Raw genomic sequence first — 13827 nt, 5'->3', positions numbered from 1 at the left:
GTAAAATTAAAGGTATTTTTATGCCTTTAAGCTAAACACAAAAAAATGTCTAATAGTGGATGCATTTAATACGAAGCTCAAAGTTTTGTTGACTCTGTTGTTTATTTTAGTATTTGTTTGATTTTTATTTTTATCAATTTACTTATCTTCATTTAACTAGATTTTTTCAATGGTTTGTAACTTATTTAAATAAAAGTATATGTAAGATAATAAATTTTTCGAATGACTTAAGATAATTTTGAAAATACTAAAACCAAGTATAAGTATTTAACAAATATAAATACAAACGAAAATATATCAGAAAATAAACAATATTTGATGTTTGTGAAATATTCTTAAGTACAGTAACCTCTCGGATCTTTACGCACTCTCGTTTAGTTACGCATTTCAGAATTCTATAAAAATCAGAAAATAAAAATTTTAATTTTTTTTAATATTGCACAAATTAGGTTTAATGTATATCTTTAAATTAAAATATGTTTTTGAATGCTAACACACCTCTCTATATCTTTAGACTTTGTAAATTTATGTTCCTTGACTAATTGATAAACATTTAGTTATACCTCAGTATATCAAAAATTCTGTAAACAATAAGAGATTAAATCAAAATTCTGAAATAAACATGACTGTTTTTAATAATGAAAGTATAATGAAATAATGAGAGTTATAAACACAAAGAAATAATACAGCAGTCTTGCATTATATATCAATAAACAAAATTTTATAATTGTAAAGAAATGCTGAATTAAAAATTGAATTTGCTAAGTAGAATAGAATATAAATGTCACATATAAATAAAGATAATATCTACTTATTATCAAAAAAGTAAAATTATTTTTACTCGTATTATTGTTCTATAGAAATTCAAATCCTTTTTTTTAATTTATGTATAGTTTTATCTGTTGTTTTCATATTTATAAATAAAGTAAACAAATTTTAAAAGTTGGAAAGTGCCCAGTCTGCTTTTAACTAGAAGCAATATTAAAAAACAGCCATTTTAGTGAGTATATTTGGTACCTCTCGTTTATTTACGATCTCTCATATTTTTACGCAGTTTTTCTGTGGACACAATGTGCGTAAATAAGCGAGAGGTTACTGTAGATATAAAAAGTGCGCTGGAGTTTAATAAATTTTCAAATAAGTATAGAAATAAAACTTTTTACACATAATATATAGAGTCATTATTATCAATAAAGTCTTCAGTAAGTATCTTTTGCCTGAAGTAAATTTGTAGAAAAAATTGTAAAATAGTTATTCAAAATATCTAAGGCATATTATTGTTTGCTTGTTTCTGTGAAAAATTTTTCATTGGACTAAAAATAATAATTAAAAAACTGCAGCATATCCTAAGTTGACTTTTATCTAAGTGTTTTTTTTTTGTTAGTTTTACAATACACGATGTAAAATAAAAAAGTTTGCAACATTTTTTCAAGCAGAAATATGGTATACAAAACTAGTTTTCAATTAAGCTAGTAGGGCATATGTCTGTATATCTTTTTAGTCAAGTTTACAAATAAAATAACCAACTAATTCATCTATTTTCAGTTTAAATTCTTATCATTAAAAAAAACTATCATTGTTACTACATTATTACAAGTTCGTTTGTTAAAATTTGTTATAGCAGAAAAAAAACAATGTGTACGACTATCAAAAGAACAAAAAGCAATATTAAGAAAATAATAATTTAAACAGCTTTATTTTTCTTTTTTGACTTTCTTGGGCGCAAATACAGACATTGCCCTCCTTATAAGCAAGTTGAACCAGTATATGTTTAGAATGTCCAGTCCTGCTGTCAGTACAAGCCAAGTGTAATGGACTGTTGTGCTAATTCTGTGTTTTTTTTTTTCAAAAACTATAAACGGATGCATTTTTAAATAAAGCTTTATAACATAAACTGTTGAGTTCACATTTTTTTTAAGCTGAAACAATTTTTAATCATGAAAAAAAAAACTTTCGTAAATAGTATAAAATTAACTTTATGATACCAACATAAAAATTATGTTTAGAAAATAAAAGAAAAGAGATATTAAATGTGACATAAGTTTCAAAGAAAAAAAATAAAACAGGATATTTTAAAGTAAAAATATTAAACTGTACAAGTAACGCTTTACGAATAGTATTACTTTTTAATGCAATGGCAAAAAAAAAAAATTTTTAGATAAAGGTTAACAAGTTGTCAAAACAAGAATAACAATTACTTTTTACAAACTAGCAAAACTAACCTAAAATTTAAAAATAAAGTTGATATTTTTAAAATTATTTTGAAGTTGGCATAAAACGACAAAAAACAATAGTACTGTTGTAAAAATAATTTTATTAGACTATTACTTTTTTCAGAGTTTACTTTTTAAAAACTTTAACAACTCATCAACTATTATTTGTTATTTAAAAAAAAAACGGCGTAGCAGTCGAACGTGGTTCGAATTTATCAACCTCTTGGATTTTGATTTGAAAGTCATTTTGTAAGCTGTCAGAGGTGAGACAGTCTACAGGTAACTATAGTTTCCGAAGATCCGAGCTTCTAACCACCTGTCAGTCTTTCCAACCTCACCAGAGTCCTACGCAATTCTTAGCAGTCCTAACACACCGAGTGGACGTTAGTCCAGCCTCATGGCGGTTCATGCAAGGTTTACGCCCAACCAGTAAACTCGGTACTGCCGGGATTCGAACCCACGACCCTTATTGTACGCCGCGCTCAGCAGTCAGCGTAGTAACGCCTCGAACCATCCTGCCTCGCGAAAGAAGGCAATTTTGTAAGCTTATATAATAAAGATGATGGCATTCGCTCATTTAATTCTCTTACTTTTTTAGATTATTTTTAGTAATTTATAATGGTTTATGGAAACTTTCAGTACTGCTCAAATTAAGAAAATATTAACTTAAAACTAAAAAAAAAACTTATTAATTTTATTTTACTTATCAGGGTTGCTAATAAACCTGGAATTATGATACTTGACAATTAAGGCTAAAAAAATAGGAATTTGAGCACCTTTGATAAACCTGGAACTTTGAAGAAAAATCACTAAAAAACCGGAAATTTTGAACAAAAGTCACTAAAAAACTTAAAATTTTAAACAGTTTTAGCATGTTAAGTAGTAAAATTTTAATATGAGACGAAAAATATACCATATAAATAAAAAAAACTTTGTCATCATCAAAACTTTTTTTTAAATAAAAAACACAATTAAAGTAGCTTTACAGTGTCTTTTTAATGGTGTTATATAACTTAGCACAGTTTGTAACCTTAAACTAAATAGAGATTTTAAAACGTGTACTTTTAAAATCCTGGAAGAAGTTTAGAAAACTTGGAAGAAAATTATCAAAAAAAATTGGCAACCCGGCTTATATTTCAATAAATATTTATTTAAAGATACTTTCAGAAACTGAATGCAAATTCATTCAAACTATAAGCATAAAAATGTAGTATTGAAAAGAAACTCGATACTAGTTTTTATAACTTATTGCAACCCTAAAAGCTTGATACATCTTGATTGATTTTTAATTTTATCCATAAAAATTTTATTTGTAAACGATCAAGATATTTCCATGCCCAATCAAATATCGCGGGTCGGATACTTTTGTAAAAGAAACGGAGAATTCAGCACAAGTTTGACTTGTTTTTTAATATACTAAGTTTCTCAAAAATATCTAAACTTTTAATTTACAAAGTTGTAAAATGAAAGGTATTTTTATGACTTTAAGCTTAACACCACATGCTTTTTATTCGTTTTGAAAAGCTTTAAAAAATTTAAACTGTTTGCTTTTCATTCTTATCAATTTACTTATCTTAATTCAACTAAATTTGTTCAATGATTGGTAAATTATTTAAAAAACGTATATGTAAAACAATAAACTTTTAGAATAATTTAAGATTATTTTGAAAATACTTTAATAAAGTATAAGTACTTAATAAATATAAATACAAACGAAAGTATATATTAAAAAAAAACAATATTGAAAATACTTTAACCAAGTATAAGTACTTAATAAATATAAATACAAACAAAACATATCAAAAAAACATACAATAACTTTTGATGTTTATGAAATATTCTTGGGAGCTATCAAAAATACGCTAGAACTTAATAAATTTTTTAGTAAATGTAGAAACAAAACATTTTACACATAACATATAGAATAATTTTTATCAGTAAAATATTTAATAAGTATCTTTTGCCTGGATTAACTTTGTAAAAAAAAATTGTGATATAGTTGTTCAAAATATCAAATGCGAATTGTTATTTTCTTTTTTCTGTAATAACTTTTCATTGTACTAAAAACAATAACTTTAAAAACTATAATATATCCCTAACTGACTTTTATTCCAGTGTTTTCTACTGTTTTTTTTTTGCTATACACAAAATAAAAAAATATATAAAATTTTGCAAGGTAGTTTTTGAGGCACAAACTTGGTTTACAAAAGAAGTTTTCAAGTTATCTTGTAGGACACAGGTATGTGTATCTTTTCAGTTAAGTTGAATCATGAAAAGCCTAACAAATTTATTTATGTTAGATTTGAATTCCTTTTTTACTAAAAAGCTATCATTGTTACAACATTATTACAAGTTCGTTTGTTAAAATTTGTTATAGCAGGAAAAAAGCAATGTGCACGACTATCAAAAGAACAGAAAGCAAAATACAAAAACAATTTATTTAAACAGCATTAATTATCCTTTTTGACTTTCTTGGGCGCAAATACAGACATTGCCCTTTTTATAAGCAAGTTGAACCAGTATATGTTCAGAATGTCCAATCCGGCTGTCAGTCCAAGCCAAGTGTAATGGACTGTTGTGCTAATTCTGTAAACGGATTAAAAAATTATTTAGTTGAAAAATTCAAACGGATTAAAGTTGTATAACAAAAAGTTGCAGGGTTTACAGTTCTGAATAACAACAAACATTTATAACATGAAATATTTGAAATATTTACAAAAGTTATAAAAACAAATCGTTATTCAAAGTAAGAATAATGAGCTTTAAAATAATTACTTTCTTTGAGTTCTATTCACTAAGATAAAATACTAATAGGTTAAAAATATTAAGTATTGAAATTTGCTTGAAGCTAAAAACAAACAGAATATATTCTTATTTTAAAAGATTTTGTTAACTAAATATTGTGGTAAGATTTAAATAAAAGTTGTTAGATGCTTTTAACTAATCCGTATGAAACTAAGTAAAATGTAAACTAAACTTAAAAATTGTTGTTGGTAATTTTAACGTACAAATTTTCTACTTATTTTAGTATGAATAGAGATACTAATCTACTAAAATTATTTCAAACTGTCGAGCTACTTATTTATATAGTTTAAGTTCATTTTAAAAACATAAAAATTAAATTTCTGAAAAAGTATTTTCTAAATTTTATTTGTTTAAGTTTCGTTTTTAAAGATAGTTTTAGCTAAACACATTTTTGATAAAAGTAAACCTACTAAAAAATTGTTATTAATTATTCCAAAGGCTGGTAAAATTTTAAGTTAGACTATTATGCAGCATAATTGTCAATAAAATGAGTTAGATCAGTGTTCATAACTTAATTAAACATGTTTAAACTTAATAAAACTCCTCAAAAAAATTGGTATTAAATTAAAAACTAAATTACCCGTTAATGTAGCTTTCAGAGTGAACAAGCTTGCAGACAGAAGCCCACATAAATAGTATGGGAACAATTCTGACAACAAAGAAGGTAGTAGGAGTAGCATTCCGTTCCATAAATACAGAAGAGACTTTTCATTACCTGATATGTATATTTTACATATGTAACATAAACTAATAAGTTTGAAATAATTGAGTGGAAAGTATTTAAAACCCAAAACAACTTGTATGTTTGTTACCAAAAGATTACAGTAAAAGTCAACGTGTAAAGTAGGTTAATGTGAAAAACTGTTAATTTTAAGTAATTGTATGAAATTAACTTTATGATAACAACATAAAAATTCTATTTAGAAAATAAAAGAAAAGATATATTAAATGTGACATAAGTTTAAAAGAAAAAAAAAAGATACTTTAAAATAATCATTTTAAACTGTACAAGTGACGCTTTATGAATAGTAATACTTTCTAATGCAAAAGCAAAAAACAATAAATTTTGAAATAAAGGCTAACAAAGCTTTCAAAACAAGAATAACATTTTTTTTACAAACTAGCAAAAGTAACCTGAAAACTAAAAATGGAGTTGACATTTTAGAAATTATTTTGAAGTTGCCATAATACGACAAAAAGCGATTGTTCTGTTGTAAAAATAGTTTTGTTAGACTTTTACTTTTTATAGTTTACTTTTTAAAATTTTTAACAACTACCTCAACTTTATGTTATATTAAAAAAGAACGGCATACTAGTCGAACGTGGTTCGAACTTGTCAACCTCTTAGATTTTGATTTGAAAGTCATTTCGTAAGCCGTCAAAGGTGAGACAGTCTACAGTACTGTTGTCTACAACAGTCAGTCTTTCCAACCTCACCAGAGTCCTACGCAATTCTTAGCAGTCCTAACACACCGAGGGGGCCCAAATCATGGCAGTTCGTGCAAAGGTTTACGCCCAACCAGTAAACTCGGTACTGGCGGGATTCGAACCCACGACCCTTATCGTACGCCGCGCTCAGCAGTCAGCGTAGTAACGCCTCGAACCATCCTGCCTCGCGTAAGAAGGCAGTTTTATAAGCTTATATAATAAAAATAATTACGTTCGCTCATTCATTTCTCTCATTTTTTTTTAATTTTAATATTTAACTAATTTCTAATGGTTTATGGAAACATTCAGTATTGCTCAAATTAAGAAAACATTAACTCAAAACTAAAAACAAAACTGCTTAATTTATTTTACTTTTCAGGGTTAATAAAAAACCTGGAATCCTGATATTTGACATTTAGACTTAAAAAACCAGGAATTAGAAAATTTTTTTTTTAACTTGAAATTTTGAACAAAAAGCTATAATAAACCTCAAATTTTTAAAAAAAATGTCACAACAAAACATGAAATTTTAAACAGTTTTTACATGTTAAGAAGTAAAACCTCAATATGACACGAAAACTATACCACATAGATAAAAAATAATTTCATCATCTAGTTTTAATAGACTTTAAAACGATTAATTTAAAAAATCTGAAGAAATTCAGAAAACTTCGAAAAAAATTATCAAAAAAAATTGGCACCCCTGCTTATATTTAAACAAATACTTACTTAAAGATTCTTTTGGAAACTGAATGCAAATTCATTCAAACTTTAAGCATAAAAATGTAGTATTTGAGAAAAAACTTAATATCGGTTTGAATAATCCATGGCGAATAAAAAGCTTAATACATATTAGTTTATTTTGAAATTTATACATAAAAAAAGTTATATATATATAATCAAAGTATTTTCAAGTCTAATAAAAAGTCGTCGGCCAGATATTTTTGCTAAAAGGAAAGAGAATTCGGCACAAGTTTATTCTCTGCTTTATGATTTTTTTTACTTAAGTTTCTAAAATGTATTTGAACTTTTAATTAACAAATTTGTAAAACTAAAAATATTTTTATGACTTTAAGCTTCACACAACAAATGTCTAATGATGAATGCATTCAATAGAAGCTCAATGTTTTGTTGATTCTTTTGTACATTTTCGAAATTGTTTGCTTTTTATTCTTATCAATTTACTTATCTTAATTTAAGTCGATTTTTTCAATGGTTGGTAAGTTATCTAAATAAAAGTATATGTAACACAATAAATTTTTAGAATGACTTAAGATAATTTTGAAAATACCAAAACCAAATATAAGTACTTAATAAATATAAATACAAACGAAAATTATCAAAAAAATCAGTAACTTTTGATGATTGTGAAATATTCTTAGGTAGCTATCAAAAAAGCGCTAGAACTTAATAAATAGCAAATGTAGGAAAAAACATTTTACACATAATATATAGAGTCATTTTTATCAATAAAATATTCAATAAGTAACTTTTTCTGAATACTTTGTAAAAATAAATTTTATGAAATAGTTATTCAAAATATCTAATGAAGGTTATTATTTGCTTGTTTCCGTAAAAAAAATCATTATACTAAAAATAACAAATAAAAAACTGCAGGACATCCCAAGTTGACTTATATTTAAGTGTTTTTCTACTGTTTATTTTACAATACACAAAATAAAATAAAAAATTTAAAATTTTGCAAGACTTTTCAAGTAGAAACATGGTATACGAAACTAGTTTTCAATCAAGCTATTATGACATATGTCTGTATATGTTTTCAGTCAAGTTTGAAGATAAAATAACTAACTAGTTCATTTATGTTAAATTTAAGTTCTTATCATTCTTTAAAACTATCACTGTTTTATTACATTTTTACGTAAAATTAATTATAGCAGAAAAAAAGCAGTGTGCACGACTATTAAAAGAAGAGAAAGCAATTTTTAGAAAACAATTTAATAAAACATCATTAGTTTTCCTTTTTGACTTTCTTGGGCGCAAATGCAGACATTGCCCTCCTCATAAGCAAATTAAACCAGTATATGTTCAGAATGTCCAGTCCTGCTGTCAGTCCAAGCCAAGTGTAATGGACTGTTGTGCTAATTCTGTAATAAGATTTTGAAAAATTATTTATTTGAAAAAATTCCAACGGATTAAAGTTGTATAACAAAAAGTTGTTGGGTTTATAGTTCTGAATACCAACAAACATTTATAACATGACGTCTTCGAAATATAAACAAAAGTTTTAGAATCAAAACGTTATCTAAAGTAAGAATAATATGCTTAAAAAACAATATTATCTTTGAGTTCAATTACCTAATTTGAATATCTAATGGGTTAAAATTCTTAAGTATATAAATTTACTTTAAGCTAAAAAGAAACAGAATATACTCTTAGTTTAAAAGATTTTGTAAACTATATATTTGTAGTAAGACTAAAAAAATTGTAACATGCTTTAAACTAATCCGTATGAAATCAACTAGATTGTAAATTAAATTTAAAAAATTTTGTTGGTAATTTTAACGTACAACTTTTCTCTTTATTTAAGTATAAGTAGGTTTATTAATCTACTAAAGTTATTTAAACTGTCGAGCTACTTATTTATGTAGTTAAAATTCATTTTAAACACATAAAAAATTTAAATTCTGAAAAATTAATTAATAAACTACTTTATATAAGTTTCGTTATTAAAAATTAGTTTAGCTAAACAAATTTTTGATAAAAGTAAACCTACTAAAAAAATAATTAATTATTACAAAGGCTGGTAAAATTTTAAGTTAGAATATTATGCAGCTTAAATGTCAACAAAATGAGTTAGGTCAGTTTTCATAACTTAACTTAAACATGTTTTAAACTAAACAAAACTCAGTATAAAAAATAGTATTAATTTTAAAACTAATTTACCCGTTAATGTAGCTTTCAGAGTGAACAAGTTTGTAGACAGAAGCCCACATAAATGGTATGGGAACAATCCTGACAACAAAGAAGGTAGTAAGGAGTAGCATTCCGTTCCATAAATACAGGGGAGACTTCTCGTTACCTGATATGTATATTTTCCATCTGTAAAAGAAACTAATAAGTATAACATAGAGATGTTGAAAAGTATTAAAAATTAAAACAGTTCGTTTACTAATACTATATATAAGTTTGATGTATAAAGAAGGTTAATGTCATATAGTTATAGTTTTTAAATATTATAACAAAGTTTACTTTAAGATAACAACACAAAAAATGTTTGAACAAAAACTTTAAAAAAAGATACTAGTGTGACGAGAAGTTAAACAAAACAAGTTAAAACTGCTTACTTACAAAATCTTTAAATCAAATAGTTTAAGTAAAGATTTTTGAAACAAAAAAAACTAAGAATTCTATAAAAATTAAAGTAAATTATAGAAACATAATATTTTTATTTTAATTAAAAACTAAAAATTGTTGTTTAATCAACTTTCTAGCAAAACTGACCTGAAGTTTAAAAATGGAGTTGACATTTCAGATATTATTCTGAAGTTGGCATAATACGACAAGAAGCTATTGTTCTGTTGTGAAAAAAAATTATTATTAAGACTATTATTTTGTTACAATTCAAATGCTTTCAAAAAAGTTCTACATACTCATCTGAGTAAAACATTATTCAGTTTAAATACTTGAACATGATATGTTATATACTAAACCTTTAATATCAATACCTTACATCATGTTGAAATATTTTTCTTTTGAACTTTAAACTACAAATTTAAAGCCTTTGTTTTAATTTTGTAATTTATTTTAAAAAGTACGTTTGAAATTATCTTTTTAACAGAATAAAAATACATCATTGTTTTTTTACCGGTATACCTACCTTAACATGCAATAAAACTTTTTTTTTAAACTTAAATGTTTTCTTTGGTGTTTCTTTATCATCATTATACATGCAAAAATTATTTAGTTTTACAAACTGTCATACTTTTTATAACTAACAACATACCAAGCAAATTGTGTGTTCAATATTAAGTTAAGAAATTGTACAAATTATATACTTTTTACTTTTTATAACTAATAACATACCAAGCAAAGGGTATACCCAGCTGCTGCAAAAACATGGTGACAAACGAACCCAATTGAACCTCCAACTTCTTTTCCGTAATAAAATACCAGCAGCAAATCTGGTTATTTTTTTCATGTTAGCACAAAAAATTAAACCAAATAAGCAAAAATATCAGTGTAAGGAAACATTTTAAAATGTTCATGACCAGTTTTAGTTTGTAATCATTAAGCATGACGATGTTTAGCTGAGCATCTTACATTTTATTAAGCTAAATGTTGGAAGCAGTCACACTTTAGAACTTAAGGCGTCAAATTCAGTATTTAAACAGTTTGCGTTTAAACAAATACCATAGTTCTAGAATGCTTTACAAAAATTAAATCAGCATGTTAAATTATTTTAGTTTAGAATGATAGTATCATTTGAAAAAGAAAGTAGAACTTTTATCAACAATGATAAAGCATTATAGTGGTTAGAATCTTAGATAAAACTAAATTAAAACTAACCCTCTATAATATATCCAAGACTAAACGCTACATTGTGAAAAGACAATGGGTCTAATAACCTGTAAGAAAATACTTACTTTAATAACTGTTTTCAATTTAATTTTTGTTCCTTTTATCTTAAAACTACTTAGATCGTGAGTAACTTTTTGTAGTCTAATTTAGTTGAAACATTTTGAATTAAACTTTGAAGTATTAAAAATTATTTTTAAGTCATGAATTTATAAAAAAGAAATTTTAGACATATTAGTATACTACGTCCATGATGCCAGCAGTAAACTATTTAAATTAAGAATAAAATATACCAACCACATGGTGTCTTACAACAGCAGTAAACTAGTTAATATAAAATCAAATACACTAACCACATGGTGTCCCCAAAGTGATCTGCCCTCCACATGACGACCAGACCGACCAATGTGACCACCACAGCGTGGATTGTCGACTGCGTCCTGTTGGGACCGCATTTGCTTAATATAACAACAAAAATGAACTGTATACATAGTGAATACTAATTTTTAAGGGAATACAAATAAAAATTGTTTTAAATAGTTCAATGAATTTGCTTACTTAAAATATAAAATAAATAATGTGTTACTTTATATTAATAACTGAAAATTAAAGTTGAAAAATATTAATAGTTTGTTTTTATAAAAAGGAGCTTGTATAAAACATTTAAAATATCTTGCTAACAAAATTTTTTTAAATAAAAGTAAGCAAAAATATAGTAAAAAATTTGCTGAAATACAAGAAATAGGTTTTTTTTTATAACTTCTTCTCTAAGGCCAGTGAAAAAGTATTTTTTGTTAGGTCTAAACAACTGGTAAAATCAAGCTTTTTAAGGTTTTTTTCAGAAAGAGACCTACTGTGCAAATTTAAAATCGTTGCTTTAGAGTTAATTAATCAATTCTAAACAAATTCTAAAAATTTATCATCAATTAATTATTTCAACACTTACCTTGAGTCCCATTCCTTCTTTTTCCCTTTCAAATTCTTGTAGCTGTTAATTTTTGGAATTCTTGGCAAAATGAAATGGAGAGCAGCGAAAAACGAAAAGCTTGTCACCGCGATCAAAAGACTAGCCGTTTCCATCGTTTATATTTTAATTTGTCTATTATTTTTGTTATTTTTTTATTGTTTAATAGTTATACGTTTTGCTTATTGTCTATCGTACTAGTTTGTTCAATTCTTTTTTTTGCTGTTTTTTTTTTATAAACCGTTAAACTTAAAATATGTTTACTTTGCTGTTCCATAGAACAATTTATTTTTGTCTTTAAACGAAAAACTATCAGTCATTTTCTTTTTTAGTTTAAACCAAACACTTGTATAAAAAATACTGTATTCATAATATTAAAAACTTCTTTATTTTTTTTTATGTGTAGACTTTCAAAAAAACTTTTATAACATTGAATATATTTATCTTTTTCTATCAATTTCACAAGGATAAGTCTTGTCTTACAAACTTAATTGAAATAAGTTGTATCATCTTTTGCACTGTTAAAAAAAACTATAAACTATTCTTCCTAAACATTTTATTTGGTATTAGGTTGATTGCTATTTAATTTTGTTTTCATTAAGTAACCTACTATATAAGTCAAAACTTTTTTTTAATTAAAAGTTTTAAACAAGCTTACTTACGACAATTTATTTTACTGGTTTTTTGTAAAATCTTTTATTTAAATACTTTCAAGCATTTTTGCACAAAAACAAGCGATAAAGGTTTAGCTCAATGAATGTAACCAAAAAGTATTTAAATACATTATTCTCTATTTCTGTTCACATGAAAATATATGATAAAAAAGGAAATACTTAAATTAACTTCTTCTTATAACTTCTAACAATTTTTCGTATATTAAGTTCTTAAAAAACTTAAAAATTTAAAACATAAGCTTTTACAAACTAAAACCTTGTTAAAAACTTTCTTATAAAGCAAATATACTAATTATTATACCTGTTTTTGCGTACGAAAGCTTAATTTAAACGGAAATAAATTCAGTTTTATCAAACAATTCTTAGTTTTTAGAGAATCTGTATTACAAAACATAAAACATCTGTTAACAACTAAAACGTTATTTTATATCTTTTACTAAAAATTGTTAGTTCCAGTTTACAAACAGCAATATCTGCAACTGTTTATTTGTAAAGCGAAAAATATTCACAAAACCAAAGACAGATATCGGCAGGCTAAGCAAATATTAACTTTTTATATGAACTTTAATCGATTATTGTTGCTAATTGTTGTTTACTTTTTCACAACAACTTAAACTTTTTTATTATAAATTTTATCTTGAAGCATACTTCAACTTCATTTATTTGTTTTTTTTTTCATAGATAAACTTAATTACTTTAAATAAATTTAGTCTGGTTTTATGTTAGTTTTTAATAAAAACAATAATTTTGTAAAGTTTAGACTAAAACACTTTTTGTTAGACTAAAAAATTTAAAAAATTAAAAACTACTTTATTTTTATTGACATTTTTGCAAAACTTTTAAAATAATAACCAAGTCTAAGGTGTATTTTTTGTTTTTTAAAGTAACCGTAAATGTGTACAACAATACTTTCTTTTAGTCTAAAAACATACAAATAAAGAAAAAATCAACAAGTTTTTTAAAACTCATACTACAAGAAAAACTTCTAGTTTAAAGTATCTCCAAAATTTGGAATCGTAAAGTCTTTTCATACTATATAGTTAAAACTTAGTTTGATGACATCTTTTTTAACTGTGGTGTATATTTAAGTAGCTATAAAATTTAAAAAAATTACTGTTTCAAAACAAATTTTTAAGTAATTTGCACATTAATCTTTAAGAATAGAAGCTTAAACATTAAAAAAAAATTCTGTAAACCTGTTATTAGT

General features: G+C 25.0%; 1 protein-coding gene across 1 annotated transcript; it reads right to left on the bottom strand.

The window, feature by feature from the left end:
- Positions 1-8415: 8415 nt before the first annotated feature.
- On the bottom strand, positions 8416-12062 carry LOC145839166 (TLC domain-containing protein 4-B-like). The gene is made up of 7 exons (XM_082946775.1): positions 11929-12062; positions 11336-11422; positions 10974-11032; positions 10491-10588; positions 9909-9982; positions 9351-9506; positions 8416-8551 (listed from the first exon to the last, which is right to left on the bottom strand). The coding sequence occupies exons 1-7, from the start codon at positions 12060-12062 to the stop codon at positions 8416-8418; spliced, it is 744 nt and encodes a 247-aa protein (XP_082802901.1).
- Positions 12063-13827: the final 1765 nt, after the last annotated feature.

The sequence above is a fragment of the Thalia democratica genome, chromosome 6 (genome assembly GCF_965202585.1).
Source record: "Thalia democratica chromosome 6, ktThaDemo2.hap1.1, whole genome shotgun sequence".
Classification (NCBI taxonomy): domain Eukaryota; kingdom Metazoa; phylum Chordata; class Thaliacea; order Salpida; family Salpidae; genus Thalia; species Thalia democratica.
This window is presented reverse-complemented; position numbering and strand designations above follow the sequence as displayed.